The following is an 18112-nucleotide window of genomic DNA, read 5'->3' on the forward strand; positions in this document are numbered from 1 at the left end:
AAGCAGAATCAGGCAATCAGACAGGACTCATTGTGTAAAAAATGTACATCTTATAACAATCTAATGCAATACAAGAATGCGCTAATAAAACAAAACTTTAAAATAAGCAACCTACATCAAATAAAGTAACATTCAACAATTATTAGAATAGTACAAAATAATAATATCAACATATAAAAGTTAAAGAGAAATTCACTCAAAGTTACAAGATATAATTTCTAAACTATAATCAATAAAACAATGGCAAGTCACAGTACATAAAATAATACAATACAGTGGTACCTCAGGTTACAGACGCTTCAGGTTACATACGCTTCAGGTTACAGACTCCGCTAACCCAGAAATAGTGCTTCAGGTTAAGAACTTTGCTTCAGGATGAGAACAGAAATCGCGTGGTGGCAGTGCAGTGGCAGTGGGAGGCCCCATTAGCTAAAGTGGTGCTTCAGGTTAAGAACAGTTTCAGGTTATGTACGGACCTCTGGGACGAATTAAGTACTTAACCTGAGGTACCACTGTAAAAATTGAGAAGCAGAGACTAGAGGGTGGGGCAAAGCAGGTGGAAGAAGGCCTTGCCTGATGGAGTCTCTCATTTTCCCTGACTGGCTTTTCCACATAACCCACTGTAATTGGCTCCATGATGGCCTCGTGTTTACTTTAGGATCCTTGAATGGCTGGGATTAGACAATGAAAAAGAAATACTCTTATTGATGTACTGTATATAATTCAGCTTTTTAGCTAAGGAGCTCAAGATAGCACGCATTGTTCTCCCACCTCCATTCCACCTCCATGTTTTGTCCTCACACAAAAGGGCTACGTGTGAGGAATAACAACAAGGCTGAGGTCAGCGCTTGAACTTCGTAACTGAGTTGTGATTTGAACCTGAGTTCCTTACCGCTAATCTGACAGGAGACCATAAAACAGTAAAAGGCTGAAAAGATAGGGCTGTGTGCAGGATATGTTTTAGCTACGTTGCAGAGGAGCAGGAAAAGGAAAAGGGTTTCTAGGTCCAAAGGTTATTCAGAAGGATAAAGAAGACATCCTACAATTGTTAGATACTGGTTTGGGGCTGAATACAAATCAAATGAGGACTTTCATGGGACTTTCTTGTAAGCCTGGCTTTGTTCTCTGCAGGCCATCGGTCTGACACGCATCGGTCAGGAGGCAGAGAGCGAGGCCGATCCAAGGAACGCAAGCACCTACTATCTCCAGACATTTCCCGCTGCAACTCAGAGGAAAGGAGTCCACAGGCAGATGGTGACTCTCCAGAACGACAGCAGTCCAGGTCTCCCAGTGAAGGCAGGTCACAAACTCCCAACAGACAGGTGAGTGGGAAGCTTGCAAAATAATGTAGGTAAGAGGGAAATGAAGCAAACATGCCTGCTCCCTTCCCAATATTTAGGGCCAGTTCACATCATTCAGTATCTCATCCCTCGTTTCAATTGCAACCTTGGCCAGCGAATGCCAACATATGGGGCCACACTGAGAAACAGCAGGAGGGAGTAGCAAAATGTACAGCAGAAGTACAAAAAGTATTTGGGAAGGGGGAAAATCTAAATGGGAAGGAGCTGACCCCAAACCTGACTATTTAGGGGGCACACAGTGGGGTGAGGATAGGAATGCCAGATCATGGAGGAAGGCACATCTGGCTGAAACACTGAACAGCAGGCATTCCACATTGCAGCATGTCCCTTCATGATTCATGCTTGAAGCTTTGTATTTGAGATGATGACTGTGATGTGATCACTTCGTCCTTTGATCTGCAGTGGCCGATTCCTACCATTCAGGAATACAGACATCAAGTTATAAATTTGCATGTATAGACCAACACTTAGAATAATAGAATTACAGAGTTGGAAGGGACCATGAGGGTTATCTTGCAGACTTTCACAGACTCAAAGGTAGTTTGGCACTGCTTGCAAACAGGAACATTATCATAATGTTAGGGTTAAAGGTAAAGGGACCCCTGACCGTTAGGTCCAGTCGTGGACGGCTCTGGAGTTGCGGCACTCATCTTGCTCTACTGGCCAAGGGAGCCAGCATTTGTCCGCAGACAGTTTTTCCAGGTCATGTGGCCAGCATGACTAAGCCACCTCTGGCGAACCAGAACAGCGCACGGAAACGCCGTTTACCTTCCCGCCGGAGCAGTACCTATTTATCTACTTGCACTTTGACATGCATTCGAACTGCTAGATTGGCAGGAGCTGGGACTGAGCAACGGGAGCTCACCCCGTTGCAGGGATTCGAACCACTGACCTTCTGATCGGCAAGCCCTAGGCTCTGTGGTTTAGACTACAGGGCCACCCAATCTAGAAAAATTTACAGAACACGGAGCAAGCATTTAGTATCAAGATGCCAAAAGAAAGGAAAAGATGTTGGGAGATGTCATAGAAGTGCTATCTATGTTATGCTACAGTCTTAAGATGGTGACCGAGGAAGCTCTTCACAGCAAATAACAACAGCAGCAGCGCACCAAACAATATAATCTTGTACGCTGTATACTAATGCCTTAAGCTCCTTTGCAAAAGCACACTTTGAAGCAGCTCTGGGCTTCTCCTTTAAGGGATTGGGTGGCAGAAGGTGGGGGCAATGAGGTTTTCTTCTCTCTTCCCCCCCCCCCATCACAAACCACCTGCTTACTTAAAGGAGGGGCATGGAGTTGCTTCAAAGAGCGCTTTTGCAAAGGGCTTTAACCTCTGCACACCAGTTGATGAGCAGGGTTAAATCCTGCTGCCTTGGCTGTGCAGTTTTGTTCCCTGCATGGAACAGGGTGCACAGCCAATGCAGGATTAAACCCTCCCTTCATGCCCAGTCATCATTGATGTCAGTTTAAGGGTGGGCCGATGTGATTTGGGGAAAGTGGCCTTGCAGCGTTGGCCCCCCTCATAAGCTCTTTTCCATTATAAAAAGGGTATTTTGCCTCATAGGCACTTCTCTTCTTCTTTGCAGGGCACTGGCTCCTTGAGCGAGAGTTCCATACCATCACTATCTGACACCAGCACGCCAAGGCGAAGCCGCCGCCAGCTCCCTCCGGTTCCACCAAAGCCACGCCCCCTCATCTCATATGCTGCTATGATGCAGCACTGTGGAGACATCTCCCCACAGCCTGACGATAGCGAGGGTGGCTCTCCTCTGCTTTCTGGGGTTCTGGAGACAAACAACACCTGCTTGACTGAGTCTTCCAGCTCCCCACAAGGAAAGCAGAGCCTTCTCTCCACCCCTCAGCGCTATATCTCGGAGCCTTACCTGATGCTCCAGGACGACTCCCACGCTTCAGACTGTGGTGAGGAGGAGACACTCACCTTTGAGGCTGCTGTGGCCACCAGCCTTGGCCGCTCCAACACGATTGCAGCAGGCCCTCGGTCGAGGCACAGCTGGCAGATGCCAAACGGGCACTACCGGAGGAGGAGGAGAGGGGCATCACAGGGGGTGATGTGTGGGGCTGGCATCGACGTACTAAGTGATACGGAAGAAGATGACAAGTGCTAGAGGCTGCCTCCCCCTCCTCCCCTGCTCTCCTCTGACGCATGCTGTTTGCCACATTTGGAACGGAATGAAACGGAAATCAAATGCAGCAGAAACAGACCCTCTGTGCAAACACAACAAAAAAAGCCCAAAGCTCTGATTCTTTGTCCTCTCCCCTTCCCTTTTAATTGCACAGGGAAGCATTTGATTAGCTCCTGCAACCATGGACCCAGCAGAGGTGCACCTGTTTGTTGAGTGAGAGCGAACCATGGCAACAGCAGCCTTCAACCCAACAGCCACATGGCTCTCCGTCCCCCAGAAATCCCAAGAGTGTGTGCCAAGGAAGGCCTGAAGTTACTTGAGAAGGACAGCAAGGGATATGAGGGTGTGGGGGGATTTGAAAAGAAGAAGATTATCGTTTTGCCTCTTTGACACTTGGCAAAAAAAGGAAAGGGAGACCAGAGAAGGAAGTCAAGTTGGTGGTTTGAAGTGCAAGGTCATCTCTCTTGAGATGACCACCTTGTCTCCTTTGGGTGATCCCTCTTCTGCCATTCAACCAATGGGATGAGTTGAGATTGAGAGATTTGTCCAGAGAGGAAGTCACAGCATTCAGCCCTCCTGCAGCACCTGTGGTTTTGGGGTTGTTCTTCGTATCGATCTTCTGGTGAAGCTGAAGGAGAGATTGTGGGGAAGGGGAGGGCACCACATAGTGAGAAGGGCTTGGCTTGTGTGAAACCAACTCTGAGTGTTTTGTACCAAGACCAGTGGGTTAAGGATGGGGAAAGGAGAGGACTACTGATGAGCTGAACACAAGATGTGTCTTTATATTCTGAGTTTGGAGTGTATGGAAAGTATATATATATATGTGTGTGTATTTATATGCAGCATATATAAACATGCACACATGCAGAGATTTATTTTAATAAGCTGGCATGTACTAGCACCGAGGCCATGTGTTCCCTGACCCTAAAAAATAGGGAGCATTTTGTCCCAGGGAGCCGTAAAATAGAGATGCTAGTTACAGAAGCCACTAAATTCTGACTCCTCTTCCCCCTCAGTCTGTACTTTGGCATTGCCCACCCTAGCAGAAAGAGCTTCATGCAGAGGTGCAGTGCTGCTTGTTTATTGAGCCATATTTTGATTAGAAATCGATGAGGCAATGAAGAGGGATATGCCATCCTCGGACATTTGTTTCCCGTGGGATTGTTACGGCTCTGGAATAAGACAACTTTTGAACCGACGACACCTCATATCTGGCGGCTTTGCGAATGGTTCTAGGTGTAGGTTTGGTCCAATCCAGCAGGAAGTCCTTATGTGCTTGTAGGAATGGCCCTTCAAGTAAGGACCAGCCGCAAGCTCCAATTGGTAGCCAGTGGCATATGCCAATAGGCACAGAGTAGGGTTCTTGGTTTTTCCTCTCCCTCCCTGCTCAGCATCTCAGTTTGCGGGGGTGGGCAGCAGACCTTTCTTTTCCTCAGCTTGGAAGACAGTAGGCTTGTTGGTGGGGGGTGGAGTTTTGAATCATTGCTTCATCATCTCCTCTGGAATACTTATTGCAGGGGGCATTTTGGTTGGTAAGCCTATGTTCCCACATACGGTTTTGTCAGAAGGCAAAAGAAAACACAAGAAAGAGAGGAAAATTGAGAGCGAAGAAAAGTTGGTGAGGCAAAATGGCCTTTACTTGAGAGTAAGGCCGTGTCCAAAAAAGATGCTGGCAGACATCTCCCAAACTCACAAGGTATGAAACGACAGGCCAGTAGCCATAAGCTTCTGCAGAACAGCCTAACAGTCTCTTGAGAGCCGCGGTCTCTCAAAGCTGGTAGACATATTTAATGGATGGAAATATGCAGCAGTAAAAGATCAAGCTCAGAAATCAATCTGGTAGGCTAGGGGAATGTGGATGCTGTAAGGTTCTTACAGTTGGTTGTAAATGCAGAAAGGTGTGAACAAGATTTTCTGCAGAACTTGTAACGTTTCAAACAAAAAACCGCATATGGAACTGTTTTGTGGCTACATTCCAGCTTGTAATAGATCTGGTAATTACATTTGCCTGGCATAAATTTCCTCTGCTTGTTTACTTGGGCCAGTTCTAGTATTAATAGTTGTTAAAATGTGCCTCTGCCACTCATTAGCCAATTCCAGAGGGGAGTATGGGGAAAGGAATCACTTTTACAGAGCAACCACAGGATGTGATCTCCAATACTTCCCTTGCTATGGCAGATGCAGTAAGCGCTGGTCCATTTCAAAAGGGGCAGCTTTTTGTAGAAAAATTAAGAGCCTGCCTTATACCGAATCAGTGCAGAAGTCTTTCACAGCCCTACCTGGAGATGCCAGTGCAAATTCTGAAGAATGGCTGTGTTTCGGTCTGCGTATTGTGTTGGAAAGCATGACTTAAGATAGGTTTGCCTCTAAATGCCAACTACATCAGATTTCTGCCCAGAAGTAATCGAAGGCCTCTTCAGTTAAAATGGAGAGCTACAGAAGGATTTGGCAAGGAGTGCTGCCTTTCTCAGATGTCAGTCTGGAAACTAAAATAACACCCCCCTTTTCCTCCTCCCCAGGCAGGCTCCCAGTTTAACTGGAAGAGGATCCTCCTTGACCCTGCTGCCTTCACACCAAAACCCACTTTCTACTTCCTCCCCAGTCATTCATGACTGCCATTTATCTCTCTGCTAGGGAACGGGTATCTGTCTCCGAGCTACGGATCCAGAGAGGTTAGGCCAAACAGTTTTGACAAGGTCAAGATCACCGGTGAGCTTCATGGCTGTGGGGATTTGAGCCCTTTGGCCAAGATGGATTTCCCCATGATGAAAGCTTGCGGGAGGAAGTGGTGCTGGCTTGCCACAAAATGGCAGCGTAACGGGCTCTGCTCTACCCCCACCCCCAAAATGGGCTGTAAATAAAAGAGTTGGCATCTCAAGCTTCTAACTGCAAAGGGTTTTCTGATAATTAGCCAAGCTTTCTGTAAATATACAACGAGGGCTGAGTTTATGTAAGGAAGGAGTTTCTTTGTGCGTACTGGGGTGGGGGGGAATGCAGAGAAGATCCTTGTTCTCTGAAGAATGTCTCAATTATGCCTTTTTTGATTTTGGAGACCAGCAAGTGTGCTATGAAGTTTATATAAGAATTTTGAAATATTTCTACCTTTTTAGGGTGTATGTGTGCAGAGTGGACCCTATCTTTCATGTTTTGTATCACTTCAGCCTGTGATCTGGAGATCTCTTGTATGAAAGCTTGGCTTTGGTGGCTCTTAGCTCCTGAGCTACAGATGAGACCTCGTGCAGCCTTTTATCCCAAGAACCTTGATGCCATGTTTGGACGAATCTGTGGTTACATAAGTGGAACCATATTGGACCTCAGAACTTCCAGTTAGCTATGTAATTGCTAGTTTCATGGCTCATTGTTGTATATTGGAGCTGGGCTGTAGCCTTGATTTGCTGGTTTTACTCTGAGTAGAAAGCACTTGACGAGTCAACTGGTTCTCCCAGGAGTGAGAGCTCATCTGCTTGAGTTAGGGGGCTGCTTGATGTACCCCTCTCTCCTCCTCAGACAGGGTGCACCCATCTTGAGCAGCTGAATCGTGGCCAATGAACTAGTAAGACTTTGCTCCATGATCTGTGAGTACTCAACTTTTTACATGTTAGTGTGGAAGGCAGGCAAGGAAGGGGGGAAAATGATCAAAAACTACAATTAAAGTACCATAAAAATAAAGAAGGAAGAAAAGGAGAGGGTCCCTATCTCTGAGTTCAGTAAAAATTGAAAGCTCTTAATCCAGGAAATGGACTAATCCTCTCTAAATCATATTGAATGCAATGGGACATATAAAATTTAGTTGTCACTGAATTCAGTGATTGGAATGAACTAGTTTAGTTGAAAAAAGTTCGCTGAACTAATTTTAAAATCTGTGAACTATACCTGAAAGCAGTTCCCAGAATTGCTGATTGAACTAAAGGTGAATTAAGTTGATTTGGGGTGGAACTTCGTATGCTTTCTAGATCACCTTCACATTCATTCCCTCACCTCGACTCCAGGCAGGAGGCCCAGAGTCTTTGCTTTCATTTTTTAAAATAGACATCCCTAGAGAAAGTTATACATCAAAATATGGAAGCAATGTTCTAAGGCTTTTTAAGCAGATATACAGGCACTGCTGTTGCTAAGGACACTTGCCACTTAATCACTACTGCTTTACTGCTAAGCCATCAGAAGAAAGGAATGTGAGGCATTCCTGTATCCTCCCTAAATAAATTTGCTTTCTCCCAACAGGAGCACCTTGCAGCAAGAAGTACAGGCAGGAACGAAGCGAATGATGCCTTGTGCCTTTAACAGCTGTGTGGCTGCCACAAATTATCCAGGGTGAGCCTTTTCTAGTATGTAAATACTTGAAAATTCTACTAGGGAAATACTAGAAATTTTAATAGGGAAAGTTTCACCTGTTAACAGTCTTCTTGTAAGACATCTTATTGCTTGTGTGTGGCCCCTGCTTTAGTTTTGGACGCTATACTTCAGCACAGCAGCACATAATATTCTGAAGGCTGGAAAAAGGTTGCTGAGAATGAACTTTCTATCAGCTAAAAAGTTCATTTGGATGAGCTTGAACTGAACTAGTTTGTTTTGTAAAATGGCAAACTGGAACTAGTTCCTTTTTTGGAGAGGGTAAACCATTACTAGTTCCATTTTTAAATGACCTTTCCAAGCACTGCCTGCTCATCAGCAAGACTTAAGTGCAATTAACTAATTTTATATATTAAAAAATAGCTCAATGTGCTTCCTAATTTCGAGTTCAACATGTCACTTAATAGGCTACAGACATTCACACTAGACTAACCTATTTTAATAAACATAGTGGTATATATGATTGTAGTAGCCCTTGAATAGCTGGGTCACAGTATAACTGGTCAGGGGTAAACCAAAAATGTCAACAAGTCCTAAGATTTACTAAGGTTGTGGCATGTTGCACTGGAGACCATTCCCCACCCCCTCCACACTACCGAGTCATTAACACGAAATAAGCTATTTATACAAAGTTAGACTAAACTGCAAGGCTGGGAGTTCTTGCTTTCATGTGGTAATGTGAACATTTATGGATTCCATTCTTACAGGGTTCTTTGCTTGTATTTCTTAAACTTGCACCCATCATGGGGTATGCGCATGTGCAACATTACTGACACGCATCACAAATACAACAGTGCGTTCAGTCCAGGGCTGGTCATCACACACAACCTAGCGTTGAATAGGAGCCAGTAGGTGTTGGGAGGATGAAACCATAGAATCAGGGCCATCTTAAGTATATCCAGCGCCGTGGTGCAAGGATCCCTCCGACGACGCCCCCCCCCCCTTTCCCAGAGTTGCCAACCTTTTTACGGTGCTGCTGGCAGCTTTGCAGGGCTGGAGGAGGCTGGCAGTGGCTGGAGGGCAGCTCCTCCGGTGGGGAGGAAGCAGAGGCTCCGGGCGCTGCGCTGCTTCAGCGAGGTGGGCGAGCTGATGCTGGGAAGCGCCACACCCAGCCTCCGCCTCTTCCCTGGCACCCGTGCCGCGGTGGCCACGATAGGCAGAGGCTCCAGGTGCGGTGCTGCTTCAGCAGAGCATGGCAGAGGCGAGCGAGGGCAGCGAGCTGATGCCGGGAGGCACTGCATCCAGCCTCCGCCTCTTCCCTTGTGCCCTCCAGGCCCTGGCGCCCCGCGCCACTTGCCTCTATGGGCAAGACGCCCCTGCATAGAATTCTAGAGTTGGAAAGGGACCCTGAATGCCATCTAGTCCAACCCCCTGCAATGCAGCAATCCTGCCCTCAGCCATCCCTCAGTGGGCTCGAACCACCAACCTTCTGGTTAACAGCCAGACGTGCTGAATGACTGGCTGCAAAGGAAAATTGTGCGTGCATCTGTAAACTAAAGAGGAGGCACCCTACAAAAAAAGAAGGGCTGTTTCAGCATCCTTGGTTGTTGGGGGTTTTTTAAAGTATTGGTATTAGAGTTATTTCCACTCTGAAGAAAGGCATTCAAATTACCAAACTATTTTCTGCTACGAAGCTCTCAGTCTGCTGTCAAGTGCCAAGAATATTTGTGCCTCAAAGCATTCTGCAAAGGAGGGGATTTGGATGTTTAAACTGCCCAAAGACAATCGCTACGACCACTTCAACATAGCAGGTGCACAACAGGGGGAGGGCGAACAGCTTATTCCAAGGGAGAGGGTGAGTTTGGAGAGGGAGCAACTGGGAAACGGTTTCCTGGAATAGGAGAAGAGGGGGAGACCCGCTTTGCCTCCGAACTGAAATAAAACCAAACTGAAATGGCACCAATTAGTGTGTGTGGATGGCAAACGAAGACTGATTTGGTGACCTGAGGCAAGTAGCTGCACCCAGTCTCCCATGAAGCCACCGTCCATCTCAATTTCACAGGAAGACCAGCGAAACACAATACAGAGGCTGCAATTTACCTTACTGATGCTGTGCTGACGCGCATTAAGCTGGGCGTCACCCTACAGCCCTTGCCTTGCTCTCCTCAGTGCGAAACTTCTGGCCAGTCCGTGCTCTTCCTAGAAGTAGCCAGGTATCCGCTCCCTGGGGTGGTTTCAGGGCAACCCGCCCAAAGCCAAATACCGCATTCAGCGCTGCATGTTGATGAGGTGGATATATTGTAACATAAGTGCTTGTTTGGATCCAAAATAAAACCACAAAAAAATTACAAATCTGTAAAACTTAAATGTTTTTTTCTTTTTGTCAAAGAAAAAATAATAAAATAAAACCTTGTTGTAAAGAATTACTCTAGCCCGGAGCTATTTCCCCCCCTCTTTGAACAGCCGTTTATTTCTGTTCCTACTCTCTGTTGTTGTTGTTTGGTCGTTTAGTCGTTTCCAACTCTTCGTGACCCCATGGACAAGAGCACGCCAGGCACTCCTGTCTTCCACTGCCTCCCGCAGTTTGGTCAAACTCATGTTTGTAGCTCCGAGAACACTGTCCAACCATTTCGTCCTCTGTCGTCCCCTTCTCCTTATGCCCTCCATCTTTCCCAACATCATGTTGTTTTTACATGAGTAGAATGTGTCCTTTTATTTAAAATGCATTTCTGGGTTATTTGTGGGGCGTAGGAATTCGTTCATTTTTTTCCTTCAAAATATAGTCTGCCCCCCCCCACATGGTCTGAGGAATGGTGGACTAGCCCACAGCTGGAAAAGGTTGCTGAACCCTGCTGTAGAATTTCCCCTTCCCACCCCATGTGACTGCCCAGCATGCCTTTCTCCTTCCCAACACTAATTCTGAAGCCACGTCTCCCCTCTGTTCTGCAACTCTACTTTCCACCCATTGTTTTCACTTTCACCCCATGTCGTCGCCTCTTCCTCCTTCCGTGCAGCCCCTACTTCTACACAAACTCCTCTCAGGGCGACCTGCATCTTGCTTCTCCCACACCTTTCAACTGCTACTGATCCATAGCTGTCAACCGTCCCTTATTTGGCAGGAAACTCCCTTATCCCAGCGCCGTGTCCCGCTGCTGTCCCTTATTGATGATGTCCTTTAAATTTCCCGGGTCTCAAAGGAAGCAGCTCCTCTCCTTCCCTCCCTGCTGGCCAGGGAGGAGGGAGGCTCCAACTGTGTTGCTTGGCTGCGTTGCTCACCCAATAAGGAGTCTAAGAATGACTGGGGGGGTGGAGCTTGCATGCTTTGTGCCGATCCAATCGGCCGCGTTGCCTGGGGACTCGCCTTTGCTCAGCGCTTCCCAGCGGAGAGGTGACGGTGATTTTCCTTGCTGCATCCCCTTTGCTGGGTTGCTGCGCTGTGGGAACCACTGCTTGAGGCTTCGTTTGGCTGCTGGTTGACTAAAATCCCTTATTTTGGCTGCTGGTCCCTTATTTTTGAGGCTGCTGGTCCCTTGTTTTCAAATCTGTAAGTTGACAGCTATGGTCGGGGCACCCTTTTCACCTTTTGCTCAGTTGCGTGACCAGGCAGGCCCAGCCCCCAGGGATCATAAGAAAGGAATAATGACTCTGACAACATTATGGAATTAAAATTAGGCCACAACTTTATTAAACTTCCAAATGTAGGAAGACCTTGGCTTAGGCCTTGGGCGTGTATCCCTCCCAGCCCCCCAGCCGGGGGAAACTGGGGCTCATCAGGGTAAATGGGATATTGGGGTGCTCTGCGAGACATAAGTGTAGCAGGCAGCCCAGCCCATCGTTCTGCCCGGACGCTGAGGTCCAGCGCCGAGGGCCTTCTGGCGGTTCCCTCATTGCGAGAAGCAAAGCTACAGGGAACCAGGCAGAGGGCCTTCTCGGTAGTGGCGCCTGCCCTGTGGAATGCCCTCCCATCAGATGTCAAAGCGATAAATAACTACCTGACATTAAGAAGACATCTTAAGGCAGCCCTGTTCAGGGAAGTTTTTAATCTGTGATATTTTACTGTATCTTTGGTTTCTATGGAAGCCGCCCAGAGTGGCTGGGGAAACCCAGCCAGATGGGCGTGGTACAAATAAATTATTATTATTATTATTATTATTATTATTATTATTATTATTATTATTATTATTTATTATTATTATTATTATTATTATTATTATTATTATTATTATTATTATTATTATTATTCCCCCACGCAGGGTAGTTCACTGACAACCTTTCAGTGTATGGCTAGTGACACCCATTATATATCACCCCTTTAAGAGGGGACCCTGGAATCGCCGCCAGAGGGGGGTGAGTCATCCCTTCATGCCGCCCCCCCCCCCCATATAGGGAAGAATAGACTAAGGGGTTCCAACCAAGGCCATAACCACCAAAGTTGTGACAAATTGCTACAGGGAAGACAAAACCTGCCAATGCAGGAAAATGTCTTCCTGGTCCTTCAACAGCAACCAGTCAAAGACCGTGGCAGCGCTTGCTAAACAGGAAGAAAAAGTTAACCTGCACACAAGAAACATTAAACAAAGGGAGGGGAGGGTGGGTGAATCTCCTGAGCTGACTGCCTGGCTATTGTCGGCTCCACCCCCTATTTATAAATGGGGCTGGCCCCACCTCCCAGCAAGAAACTTGACTACTGAGGCTGGGCGTGAACCTCCAAATAATAACAGAGAGCCAGGCCAGTCCCTGTTTGCCATTAAATTCCCAGGGAACTGTAGCACTGCACGCGATCCTGCAAAGGGCACCCACAATGTAAAGTGTGAGTGCTCATTATGAGAACCATCCCATCCTATTCTTCAGACCTTCAGAACCCCTGCTTTCGTCTTTAACCCCACTCTCACGCTTCCGACTCCACCCTTTAATGAAACCCTCTTTACACCCCAATTTATCCTAACTCCCTTTTCTTCCTCCACCCTCCTCCTTACGTTTCTCAATTCTCCCATGTGTGAGAAAGAAAGGTTGCAGAGCCCTCAAATATCCCACTGTATGAAGGTACTTTTCTCAAATCTCAACCATTGGTTTAAACCACCCTTTTCCTCTCAGTGTCCCTGCTTTACTCACACTTCCATTGCCGTTTTAAACCACCCTTTCGGTGTCTCTCCCTTCTTGCTCCCTTCATGGCCGCTGCGGTTGGTCAACCTGCCTTCACTTTTGACTTGAAGTAAACCCAGGATTATCGGGACGCGGGTGGCGCTGTGGGTTAAAGCCTCAGCGCCTAGGACTTGCCAATCGAAAGGTCAGCGGTTTGAATCCCCACGGCGGGGTGCGCTCCCATTGCTTGGTCCCAGCGCCTGCCAACCTAGCAGTTCGAAAGCACCTTCGGGTGCAGGTAGATAAATAGGGACCGCTTACCAGCGGGAAGGTAAACGGCGTTCTGTGTGCTGCACTGGCTCGCCAGATGCAGCTTGTCACGCTGGCCACGTGACCCGGAAGTGTCTGCGGACAGCGCTGGCCCCCGGCCTCTTAAGTGAGATGGGCACACAACCCTAGAGTCTGTCAAGACTGGCCCGAACGGGCAGGGGTACCTTTACCTTTACCTTTAAACCCAGGATTGTGATGAGGCACTGCAAATCCTCCAGTGGGGGCTACACCACAACAGCCTTGGAGTTTATGCATATATACGATACGGTGATATACGATATCTTTATTGTCATTGTCCCATACAGAACAATGAAATTGAAAATCTACATAAAACATTCAAAACCCCCTATAAACACTGAAACCCCATTTTAAAATACAATATACTATAGTGACTTCTTATGCTGCGTTTAGAACCAGAATTGCATTTGTGTAGAAACTGTTTCTCAGGTGGCTAGTCCTAGTCTTTATAACCCTGTACCTTCTTCCAGAAGGCAGAAGCTGGAAGAGATCATTTCCGGGGTTCACACTATCCTACGCTAATTCGGCAGCTTTCTTATGGCACCTGACAGCATAGATTTGATCTAAGGTGGGAAGAGTGCACCCAATTATTTTCTCTGCAAAGAGAAACAACCTTGGACAGCATTGTTTTTTCCCTGGCCGTGCAGCTCCCAAACCACACACAGAGACCATAAGTTAATACGCTCTCCACAGTACAATGGTAAAATGCCATCAACAGGTCCTTTGAGAGATTGTTTTTCCGGAGGATTCTCAGAAAATATAACCTCTGCTGTGCTCTCTTCATCAGGTCTTTGCTGTTTTCTCCCCAGGTTAGGTCATCTCTCAACTCCATTCCCAGAAATCGAAACACCGAGACCTGTTCCACGCACTTCCCCTCAATAATAAGTGGCTGAATATTCAATTTACATTTCCTGAAGTCCACAATGATCTCTTTTGTTTTCTTTACGTTAAGGAGTAAGTTGTTTTTCCTGCACCACTCCCCCAACTGCTCAACTTCCTTCCCCCTAGGGGGACAGAGAGCAATTTTAACAACTCATTTTGCACAAAGGGAAAAGAGAGGAAATTTTCTAAACACCCGAAATAGCAAGGAAGTTTTGAGTTATGTGTAATGGTTCTAGGGGTTGCTTGTGCATAAATCGGCGCCACCCTTGGTTGGTTGCCTCAGTGAACCCTTTCTGTCTGGACAGCCACGCGCCCGTGGCTGTCTCAGGCACTGGCAGAATCCGTTAGTGGGCATTTCTTGAACTTCTTCCAGCAAAGAAGCTCTTTGACGCCTAGTCTCCGCCTACTTTGACGCCTACTGGGCATCGGAGGACCCGTGTTCTCCCCACTGGTCCCCGGCGAGGAGTCTTGGAGCCACCTCGCTAATTCCCCCATCTGCCCCCCTTCTCCACTGGTGCTACTCTGATTTCCTTCCCCAGAAGACGTGCTGCTTCTCTCCCTCCCGGGACGCTCTCCGGCATCCCTCTGGAGACCTCCCTCTCCCTCTGGGTCCGATGGCAGTTCCCTGACATTATGCTTTCCCAGGGAATCTGTGCACTGCAATAGCTGAAGAAAGGCAAAAAGGCAAATTCGCCTACCGGTGAATTCAGATTGCGCAATTACCCTGGATAAGGGAGCTTTCCAAAAGATGGGGCTTTTTGCAATAAGGAAAGTGAGGGGGGAAGGCTTTGGAAAGTGCAAGATAACACTTGCCTTGACAATACGTGATCTAATCTAATCTGTAAACAAATTGGGATGAATGCTCAGCAAACAGTTTCACTGGAGGCAACCTACTGCGTCACTCAGCACTATGGCTATGGCTTGACCTCGGAGCCCAAATCTAGGGCCACACAGCTCAGGAGGCCCTCAAATGACGTTCTAAAGGGCAACCACTGGAGGATACAGCAAAAAAAGTGCCACAGCTCCTGGGACACGATGGGCGTGCTGTGGCACACTGGGGTTAATGCTCCCCCGCCTCACAGCATGCTTTCTTCTTACTTTAAAAGACATTTTATAATGGGGGGGCAGGTGCATTAGTGGCTGTAGGTACTCATTTTATTACTTTTACTTTAAGCGTATATCCTTTTCTCCCTCAAAATGGCGCTTCATCGAAAGTAGATATGTTTAGCATCAAGGCAGAAGCAGTGAACCCCATTGTTTTCCCGCAGTCATAATGAATCTGCAGTTTTAATGAGGTTAAGATGCAGAACTGCACATGCTCGACAGTATTCCTTCCCCCCCCCCCCCATTTCAGGTTTGCAAACTGTTTTTATTTGCATTTTGCTCTAACAAATCAGGAATGTAGACAGGGGTATAGGGAGGGGGGTGGTCTGCCTCAGGTGTCATCCCTGAGGGGGGGGTGACAAAACCCCCCCATGGCGGATCGCCGCACCCCCCCCCGGACACCAATCGTCGCACTGATCACCCCCCTTGACGCCGATGGCTGCACCGATTGCCCCCAATGGGCGCCAATCGCCCCAATGGGTGCCAATCGCCGGGCAGATCACCCCCAATGGGCACCAATCACCCTGGCCCCCTGGGCAGCTTGCCCCCCCCCCCCCGGTGCATGACATGTGCGCCGCTCCAGGTGCTCGAGCGGCTAGCTCCGCCACTGAATGTAGAAGCAGTTATAAAGCATGGGAAAAGAGAAGAAAAATGTGAAACAATACACATGGCCGTCTAAAAAAGGAGACCTTAAGACCACCAATCCCAGTTACCTGTGTCCAGTTTGCTTGCCAGAATAATTGACAAATGTGTTGCGGAAGCAGGAGAAAGCAGGACTCAAGCTATAGAAGGGATTAAGAGCAGGGTCCTGATTTGAACTCAGGTTATGTCTATGCCCTGTGGGTTAAACCACAGAGCCTAGGACTCGCCGATCAGAAGGTCGGAGGTTCGAATCCCCGTGACGGGGTGAGCTCCCATTGCTTGGTTCTTCTCCTGCCAACCTAGCAGTTCGAAAGCACAACAGTGCAAGTAGATAAATAGGTACCGCTCTGGTGGGAAGTTAAACAGCATTTCAGTGCGCTGCTCTGGTTCGCCAGAAGCGGCTTAGTCATGCTGGCCACATGACCCGGAAGCTGTACGCCGGCTCTCTCGGCCAATAAAGCGAGATGAGCGCCGCAACCCCAGAGTTGGCCACGACTGGACCTAATGGTCAGGCATCCCTTTACCTTTACCTTTACTTTATGTCTATGCAACGCAACCTTAGATCATGCAGAAGACAACTTTGAGAACTATTCTGCAATCAGCAGTCTATTGTTAGTCTAATGTTGGAATTAAATCTTTTTAATACAATGGGGTTTTGCACAGGAACGGCGCCAATAAGGGAACTTGATACCAGATAAAGGAAATGGCTCAACTCATCTTAGAATTATAATTTTTTAAAAAAATTAAAAAATAGATAGGATCTTCAAGTCCTGCTGCTGCTAGAAAAAGCTTGAAGGAGACATGACAAATGGCAGTGAGCCTATGAAGGCGAATGAGGGCAATATGGATCTCATTAGCAGTAATTGAGGTCGTGGTAAGCGGTAATGGGCTGGAACAGAAGGAGGCAAGGTGAAGATTCGGAGTTCCCAGCAAAAATATAAATTTAGTATTTTGCCATGCACATGACCCAGAAGCTGTACGCCGGCTCCCTCAGCCAATAAAGCGAGATGAGCGCCGCAACCCCAGAGTCGGTCACGACTGGACCTAATGGTCAAGGGTCCCTTTACCTTTACCTACCACCCTAAAGGCTTTTTGCAACTCAGAAAACACTTTTCTTTCTTTCTTTCTTTCTTTCTTTCTTTCTTTCTTTCTTTCTTTCATAATAAAAAGACTCTAAAACATCAATCATCCCAATTCTAAAGGAACTTCCACAGTTGTTATTTTGGGGTGGAATTGAATCACATACTGGCAAATTCAGGTTGTGCAGTTATAGTCAATCAGGAGGTTCCCTTTTTGCCATGTGTAGCACAGTGCTGGTTTTACGTATAAGCTAAACAAGCTATAGCTTAGGGCCCCACTCTCTTGGGGGCCCCCAAAAAATGTAAAGGGGAAAAAACTGGATGTACATTTCCAAAATATAAGATAAAAAAATAAAAATAAAACTGACATACAGCAACAATGTTTTGTATTGTGTAGGCTCCCATGATGTAAGTCATGGGCCCCACCTGCTAGCCTGCTCCCTAAAATTTCATTAGTTTGCTCATTTCTATATACAGTGGTACCTTGGTTCTCAAACCTAATCCGTTCTGGAAGTCTGCTCCAAAACCAAAGCGTTCCAAAACTAAGGCGCACTTTCCCATAGAAAGTAATGCAGCCTTTTAAAAACAACCCCTAAAACATTGTATTTCACTATTAATATACTTCTTCTTAATTGTATTTCCGTTCAACAGTTACTTTGATAAAATATATATTTTGTTATGTGGAAATGACTTTAGATACCCATTAGGTCCATCAATTACCATATAGCATATATTCAATATAAAAAACAGCGACAATTTGTTGTTGACAAAGGACAGCTGGACATGTAAAGGGCCCCGTTACCTTCAGTAGCTTAAGGCCTCATCAAACCTAAATCCAGCCCTGGTGGAACATGATGGGAAAATGCACTGACAAAATTGGGGCAATACTTACTATGAAGAAACATCATCTAACCACCCTGAAAACAAATCTGGATGAATGCTTGGCAAACAGATCACCTGAATGCACCCTAGAGACAGCTTCCAGTTGTTAGGTGTTACGTTCATCCTTGTAGTTGATTGGCCAGTGACTGGTAAAAGAGAAAAGGTGACTGTCATGGACATGTAATTGTGAGCCGAGGTGGATTCAAAATCAACAGGGATTTAGCTTCCTCTTTTATAATTGTGCAGAACAAATGGGATCAGAGCTTGCCAGGAATAATATAGCACAGGAGAAATGAAGT

The 18112-nt window shown here is 46.8% G+C and overlaps 1 protein-coding gene across 1 annotated transcript in view; it reads left to right on the plus strand.

Moving 5' to 3' along the window:
* CACNA1E (calcium voltage-gated channel subunit alpha1 E) overlaps window positions 1-10196 on the plus strand; it is a 471774-nt gene extending 461578 nt beyond the window's left edge. Inside the window, exons 47-48 of the mRNA XM_077928105.1 lie at window positions 1132-1322; window positions 2947-10196. Of these exons, the coding sequence (XP_077784231.1) occupies window positions 1132-1322; window positions 2947-3486 (731 nt within the window). The 3' untranslated portion in view covers window positions 3487-10196. The remainder of the gene's footprint in view (window positions 1-1131; window positions 1323-2946) is intronic.
* The last annotated feature ends 7916 nt before the right edge of the window (window positions 10197-18112 follow it).

This window comes from Podarcis muralis, chromosome 5, assembly GCF_964188315.1.
Source record: "Podarcis muralis chromosome 5, rPodMur119.hap1.1, whole genome shotgun sequence".
NCBI classification, from domain to species: Eukaryota; Metazoa; Chordata; class Lepidosauria; order Squamata; family Lacertidae; genus Podarcis; species Podarcis muralis.